This window comes from Natator depressus, chromosome 9, assembly GCF_965152275.1.
Source record: "Natator depressus isolate rNatDep1 chromosome 9, rNatDep2.hap1, whole genome shotgun sequence".
Lineage (NCBI taxonomy): Eukaryota > Metazoa > Chordata > Testudines > Cheloniidae > Natator > Natator depressus.
Window position 1 is genome coordinate 57,750,956 of NC_134242.1, and position 8,227 is coordinate 57,759,182.

The 8,227-nt window shown below is 44.9% G+C and overlaps 1 protein-coding gene across 1 annotated transcript; it reads right to left on the reverse strand.

Annotated features, from left to right (window-relative positions):
• Positions 1-1,892: 1,892 nt before the first annotated feature.
• Positions 1,893-8,007, reverse strand: LOC141993219 (uncharacterized). Its single transcript, XM_074962647.1, has 3 exons — positions 7,798-8,007; positions 3,434-4,815; positions 1,893-1,904 (listed from the first exon to the last, which is right to left on the reverse strand). The coding sequence occupies exons 2-3, from the start codon at positions 4,478-4,480 to the stop codon at positions 1,893-1,895; spliced, it is 1,059 nt and encodes a 352-aa protein (XP_074818748.1). The 5' UTR covers positions 4,481-4,815; positions 7,798-8,007.
• Between the last annotated feature and the right edge of the window lie 220 nt (positions 8,008-8,227).

Below are 8,227 nucleotides of genomic sequence, written 5' to 3' on the forward strand. Positions count from 1 at the left end.
AACCAATTTATTTGAGCATAAGCTTTCGTGAGCTACAGCTCACTTCATTGGATGCATACTGTGGAAAGCGTAGAAGATCTTTTTATACACACAAAGCATGAAAAAATACCTCCCCCCACCCCACTCTCCTGCTGGTAATAGCTTATCTAAAGTGATCACTCTCCTTACAATGTGTATGATAATCAAGTTGGGCCATTTCCAGCACAAATCCAGGGTTTAACAAGAACGTCTGGGGGGGGGGGGGGGTAGGAAAAAACAAGGGGAAATAGGTTACCTTGCATAATGACTTAGCCACTCCCAGTCTCTATTCAAGCCTAAGTTAACTGTATCCAATTTGCAAATGAATTCCAGTTCAACAGTTTCTCGCTGGAGTCTGGTTTTGAAGTTTTTCTGTTGTAATATCGCAACTTTCATGTCTGTAATCGCGTGACCAGAGAGATTGAAGTGTTCTCCGACTGGTTTATGAATGTTATAATTCTTGACATCTGATTTGTGTCCATTTATTCTTTTACGTAGAGACTGTCCAGTTTGACCAATGTACATGGCAGAGGGGCATTGCTGGCACATGATGGCATATATATCATCACATGATGTGCCCCATCATCTCAGGCATTGGCACCCTGACAGCAGGATTGTCTGGCTATGTAGACTCCCTCCTCAGGCCCTACGCTCCCAGCTACCTTCGAGACACCACTGACTTCCTGAGGAAACTACAGTCCATCGGTGATCTTCCTGATAACACCATCCTAGCCACTATGGATGTAGAAGCCCTCTACACCAACATTCCACACAAAGATGGACTACAAGCCGTCAAGAACACTATCCCCGATAATGTTACGGCTAACCTGGTGGCTGAACTTTGTGACTTTGTCCTTACCCATAATTATTTCACATTTGGGGACAATGTATACCTTCAGATCAGCGGCACTGCTATGGGTATCCGCATGGCCCCACAATATGCCAACATTTTTATGGCTGACTTAGAACAACGCTTCCTCAGCTCTCGTCCCCTAACGCCCCTACTCTACTTGTGCTATATTGATGACATCTTCATCATCTGGACCCATGGAAAAGAAGCCCTTGAGGAATTCCACCATGATTTCAACAATTTCCATCCCACCATCAACCTCAGCCTGGTCCAGTCCACACAAGAGATCCACTTCCTGGACACTACAGTGCTAATAAATGATGGTCACATAAACACCACCCTATATCGGAAACCTACTGACCGCTATTCCTACCTGCATGCCTCCAGCTTTTACCCTGACCACACCACACGATCCATTGTCTACAGCCAAGCTCTGCGATACAACCGCATTTGCTCCAACCCCTCAGACAGAGACAAACACCTACAAGATCTCTATCAAGCATTCTTACAACTACAATACCCACCTGCGGAAGTGAAGAAACAGATTGATAGAGCCAGAAGAGTTCCCAGAAGTCACCTACTACAGGACAGGCCTAACAAAGAAAATAACAGAACGCCACTAGCCGTCACCTTCAGCCCCCAACTAAAACCCCTCCAACGCATTATTAAGGATCTACAACCTATCCTGAAGGACGACCCAACACTCTCACAAATCTTGGGAGACAGGCCAGTCCTTGCCTACAGACAGCCCCCCAACCTGAAGCGAATACTCACCAGCAACCACATACCACACAACAGAACCACTAACCTAGGAACCTATCCTCTACACTTTCCACAGTATGCATCCGATGAAGTGAGCTGTAGCTCACGAAAGCTTATGCTCAAATAAATTGGTTAGTCTCTAAGGTGCCACAAGTACTCTTTTTCTTTATAGATACCTGAGTTTGCGATGACCAGAATGACTACATGGTGAATTGCCTGCCTGGTGCGAAAGTTGCAGATCTCTCGAAACATCTAGATAGACTTATGTGTAGTTCTGGGGACGATCCAATGGTCATGTTACATGTAGGTACCAATGACATAGGGAGGGATAGGAGAGAGGTCCTGGAGGCCAAATTTAGGCTGCTAGGTAAGAGATTGAAGTCCAGGACCTCCATGGTAGCATTCTCTGAAATGCTTCCAGTTCCGTGTGCAGGGCCAGTTAGACAGGCAGAACTGCAGGGTCTCAATGTGTGGATGAAATGATAGTGTAGGGAGGAGGGGTTTATATTTATTAGAAACTGGGGAAACTTTTGGGAAAGGGGGAGACTATGCAGGAAGGATGGGCTCCACCTAAACCAAAATGGAATCAGATTGCTGGCACTTAAAATTAAAAAGGTTGTAGAGCAGTTTTAAAACTAAGGACTGGGGGAAAGCCGAAAGGTGCAGAGGAGCATGTGGTTCGGACAGAGACATCCCTTAGGGGACATTCTCTATGTCCTAATAAGGAGGAGAGGATGGAAGATGATAAAATACAGGTAGGATCTGATGAGAGAGAGTCAAATGAAAAAAAGTCCCATTCATTTACATCATGTAATGGCAGACTGCTAAAAAGTGACAAGTTTTTAAAGTGCATATATACCAATGCTAGAAGTCTAAATAATAAGATGGGTGAACTAGAGTGCCTCGTATTAAATGGGGATATTGATATCATAGGCATCAGAGAAACTCGGTGGAATGAGGATAATCAATGGGACACAGTAATACCAGGTTACAAAATATATCGGAAGGACAGAATAGGTTGTGCTGGTGGGGGAGTGGCACTATACGTGAAAGAAAGCATAGAATCAAATGAAGTGAAAATCTTAAATGACCCAAACTGTACCATAGAATCTCTATGGATAGTAATTCCGTGCTCTAATAATAAGAATATAGCAGTAGGGATATATTACCGACCACCTGACCCGGATGGTGATAGTGATTGTGAAATGCTCAGGGAGATTAGACAGGTTTCAGAGTAGCAGCTGTGTTAGTCTGTATTTGCAAAAAGAAAAGGAGTACTTGTGGCACCTTAGAGACTAACAAATTTATTTGCGCATAAGCTTTCGTGAGCTACAGCTCACTTCATCGGATGCATTCAGTGGAAAATACAGTGGGGAGATTTATATACATAGAGAACATGAAACAATGGGTGTTACCATACACACTGTAACCAGAGTGATCACTTAAGGTGAGCTATTACCAGCAGGGGGGGATAAACAGGGGGAAATAGTTTTACTTTGTGTAATGACCCATCCACTCCCAGTCTCTATTCAAGCCTAAGTTAAATTGTATCCAGTTTGCAAATTAATTCCAATTCAGCAGTCTCTCCTTGGAGTCTGTTTTTGAAGTTTTTTTGTTGAAGAATTGCCACTTTTAGGTCTGTAATCGAGTGACCAGAGAGATTGAAGTGTTCTCCAACTGGTTTTGAATGTTATAATTCTTGACGTCTGATTTGTGTCCATTTATTCTTTTACATAGAGACTGTCCAGTTTGACCAATGTACGTGGCAGAGGGGCATTGCTGGCACATGATGGCATATATCACATTGGTAGATGTGCAGGTGAACGAGCCTCTGATAGTGTGGCTGATGTGATTAGGTCCTATGATGGTGTCCCCTGAATAGATATGTGGGCACAGTTGGCAACGGGCTTTGTTGCAAGGATAGGTTCCTGGGTTAGTGGTTCTGTTGTGTGGTGTGTGGTTGCTTGTGAGTATTTGCTTCAGGTTGGGGGGCTGTCTGTAAGCAAGGACTGGCCTGTCTCCCAAGATCTGTGAGGGTGATGGGTCATCCTTCAGGATAGGTTGTAGATCCTTGATGATGCGTTGGAGAGGTTTTAGTTGGGGGCTGAAGGTGATGGCTAGTGGCGTTCTGTTATTTTCTTTGTTGGGCCTGTCCTGTAGTAGGTGACTTCTGGGTACTCTTCTGGCTCTGTCAATCTGTTTCTTCACTTCACCAGGTGGGTATTGTAGATGTAAGAACGCTTGATAAAGATCCTGTAGGTGTTTGTCTCTGTCTGAGGGGTTGGAGCAAATGCGGTTGTATCGTAGAGCTTGGCTGTAGACAATGGATCGTGTGGTGTGGTCTGGATGAAAGCTGGAGGCATGTAGGTAGGAATAGCGGTCAGTAGGTTTCTGGTATAGGGTGGTGTTCATGTGACCATCGCTTATTAGCACCGTAGTGTCCAGGAAGTGTGGACTGGTGGACTGGTCCAGGCTGAGGTTGATGGTGGGATGGAAATTGTTGAAATCATGGTGGAATTCCTCAAGGGCTTCTTTTCCATGGGTCCAGATGATGAAGATGTCATCAATGTAGTGCAAGTAGAGTAAGGGCATTAGGGGACGAGAGCTGAGGAAGCGTTGTTCTAAGTCAGCCATAAAAATGTTGGCATACTGTGGGGCCATGCGGGTACCCATAGCAGTGCCGCTAATTTGAAGAGATACATTGTCCCCAAATGTGAAATAGTTATGGGTAAGGACAAAGTCACAAAGTTCAGCCACCAGGTTTGCCGTGACATTTTTGGGGATACTGTTCCTGATAGCTTGTAGTCCATCTTTGTGTGGAATGTTGGTGTAGAGGGCTTCTACATCCATAGGAGCCAGGATGGTGTTTTCAGGAAGATCACCGATGGATTGTAGTTTCCTCAGGAAGTCAGTGGTGTCTCGAAGATAGCTGGGAGTGCTGGTAGCGTAGGGCCTGAGGAGGGAGTCTACATAGCCAGACAATCCTGCTGTCAGGGTGCCAATGCCTGAGATGATGGGTCGTCCAGGATTTCCAGGTTTATGGATCTTGGGTAGCAGATAGAATACTCCAGGTCGGGGTTCACTTAAGGTGAGCTATTACCAGCAGGAGAGCGGGTGTGGGGTGGGAGGGGAACCTTTTGTAGTGATAATCAAGGTGGGCCATTTCCAGCAGTTGACAAGAACATCTGAGGAACAGTGGGGGGGGGGGGGGGAGATAAACATCGTGAAATAGTTTTACTTTGTGATTAGAGAGGCTATTAAAATAAAAAACTCAATAATAATGCGGAATTTCAACTATCCCCATACTGACTGGGTACATATCACCTCAGGACGGGATGCAGAGATAAAGTTTCATGGGGGGGAGGGATAGCTCAGTGGTTTGAGCTTTGGCTTGCTAAACCCAGGGTTGTGAGTTCAATCCTTGAGGGGGCCATTTAGGGATATGGGGCAAAAATTGGGGATTGGTCCTGCTTCAAGCAGGGGGTTGGACTAGATGACCTCCTGAGGTCCTTTCCAACCCTGCTATTCTATGATTTTGGGGGGAGGGATAGCTCAGTGGTTTGAGCATTGGCCTGCTAAACCCAGGGTTGTGAGTTCAATCCTTGAGGGGGCCATTTAGGGATCTGGGGCAAAAATTGGGAATGGTCCTGCTTCAAGCAGGGGGTTGGACTAGATGACCTCCTGAGGTCCCTTCCAACCCTAACCTTCTATGATTCTATACCTTAAATGACTGCTTCTTGGAGCAGCCAGTCCTGGAACCCACAAGAGGAGAGGCAATTCTTGATTTAGTCCTAAATGGAGCACAGGGTCTGGTCCAAGAGGTGAATATAGCTGGACTACTTGGTAATAGTGACCATAATATAATTAAATTTAACATCCCTGTGGCGGGGAAAACACCACAGCAGCCCACCACGGTAGCATTTAATTTCAGAAAGGGGAACTACACAAAAATGAGGAGGTTAGTGAAACAGAAATTAAAAGGTACAGCGCCAAAAGTGAAATCCCTGCAAGCTGCATGGAAACTTTTTAAAGACACCATAATAGATGCTTAACTTAAATGTCTACTCCAAATTAAAAAAGAGAACCAAAGAAGTGCCACTGTGGCTGAACTACAAAGTAAAGGAAGCAGTGAGAAGCAAAAAGGCATCATTTAAAAAGTGGAAGATAAATCCGACTGAGAAAAATAGAAAGGAGCAACACTCTTGCAAATGAAGTGTAAAAATATAATTAGGAAGGCCATAAAAGAATTTGAAGAACAGCGAGCCAAAGACTCCAAAAGTAATAGCAGAAAAAAATTTAAGTACACCAGAAGCAGGAAGCCTGCTAAAAAACCAGTGGGGCCACTGGATAATCAAGATGCTAAAGGAGCACTCAAAGACAATAAGGCCATTGCGGAGAAACTAAATGAATTCTTTGCATCGGTCTTCATGGCTGAGGATGTGAGGGAGATTCCCAAACCTGAGTCATTCTTTTTAGGTGACAAATCTGAGGAACTGTCCCAGATTGAGGTGTCATTAGAGGAGGTTTTGGAACAAACTGATAAACTAAACAGTAATAAGTCACCAGGACCAGATGGTATTCACCTAAGAGTTCTGAAGGAACTGAAATATGAAATTGCAGAAGTACTGACTGTAGTCTCAAAAAGAAAAGGAGTACTTGTGGCACCTTAGAAACTAACCAATTTATTTGAACATAAGCTGTAGCTCACGAAAGCTTATGCTCAAATAAATTGGTTAGTCTCTAAGGTGCCACAAGTACTCCTTTTCTTTTTGCGAATACAGACTAACACGGCTGTTACTCTGAAACCTGACTGTAGTCTGTAACCTATCATTTAAATCAGCTTCTGTACCAGATGACTGGACGATAGCTAATGTGATGCCAATTTTTAAAAACAGCTCCAGAGGTGATCCCAGCAATTACAGGCCGGTAAGCCTGACTTCATTACCGGGCAAACTGGTTTAAACTATAGTAAAGAACAAAATTGTCAGACACAAAGATGAACATAATTTGTTGGGGAAGAGTCAACATGGTTTTTGTAAAGGGAAGTCATGCCTCACCAATCTCCTAGAATTCTTTGAGGGGGTCAACAAGCATGTGGCCAAGGGGGATCCAATGGATATAGTGTACTTAGATTTTCAAAAAGCCTTTGACAAGGTCCTCACCAAAGGCTCTTAAGCAAAGTAAGCAGACATGGGATAAGAGGGAAGGTTCTCTCGTGGATTGGTAACTGGCTAAAAGACAGGAAACAAAGGGTAGGAATAAATGGTCAATTTTCAGAATGGACAGACGGTGTCACCCAGGGGCCTATTCTGGGAAAGTCCTATTCAACATATTCTTAAACAATCTAGAAAATGCACTTTCTGCAACTTCAGTGTCTGTAATTAGCAGTGTGAAAACCCAGTTTAAGAAGAGGAAGCCCCCATTAGCAGTAGGTTGCCAGGTCGCCAGTTTTCAAACAAACACCTGGTAGAAAAGGGACCCTCCCCCCGCAATGAGTGAGTGTGGGTGGGTGGGGAAGAGCAAGCAATGGAAGGAGGATGGAGTGAGTGGAGTGGGGTAGGGCCTTGGAGAAGGGGCAGGGGCTGCGTGTTTGGTTTTGTTCGGTCAGAAAGTTGGCAGCCCCTAAGGGATGAAGAAAAGGAGTACTTGTGGCACTTGAGACTAACAAATTAATTTGAGCATAAGCTTTCGTGAGCTACAGCTCACTTCATTGGATGCCTGCAGTATGGGTGTTACCATACACACTGTAACAAGAGTGATCAGGTAAGGTGAGCTCATTGGAGTCTGTTTTTGAAGTTTTTTTGTTGAAGAATTGCCACTTTTAGGTCTGTAATCGAGTGACCAAAGAGATTGAAGTGTTCTCCGACTGGTTTTTGAATGTTATAATTCTTGATGTCTGATTTGTGTCCATTTATTCTTTTACGTAGAGACTCCAATGAGAGACTGCTGAATTGGAATTAATTTGCAAACTGGACACAATTAACTTAGGCTTGAATAAAGAGTGGGAGTGGATGTGTCATTACACAAAGTAAAATTATTTCCCCATGTTTATTCTCCCCCCCCCCCCACTGTTCCTCACAGGTTCTTGTCAACTGCTGGAAATGGCCCACCTTGATTATCACTACAAAAGGTTCTCCGCCCCGCCCGCCAGTAATAGCTCAACTTACCTGATCACTCTGGTTACAGTGTGTCTGGTAACACCCACTGTTTCATGTTCTCTATGTATATAAAATCTCCCCACTGTATTTTCCACTGCAGGCATCCGATGAAGTGAGCTGTAGCTCACGAAAGCTTATGCTCAGATACATTGGTTAGTCTCTAAGGTGCCACAAGTCCTCCTGTTCTCTTTCCGCCCCTCCTCCACGTTTTGCGGTCCCTGTGCCAGAGTGGCTGAGGAGGAGCGGCAGGTGGAGCAAAGCGGGGCCATCCCTGGTGAGGGGGGTGCAGGCCTTGGGGCGTGGGGGGGACAGACTCTGGCTGGGGCAGTCCCCGCGCAGTCCCTCCCTGCTCCAGCAGTTGCTAACACTTTCCTCGCTGTCTGGCTCTTTAAGGTCAATTTAAAACAAGACGCGCCACTTGGCGAGTGCCCAGCCAATG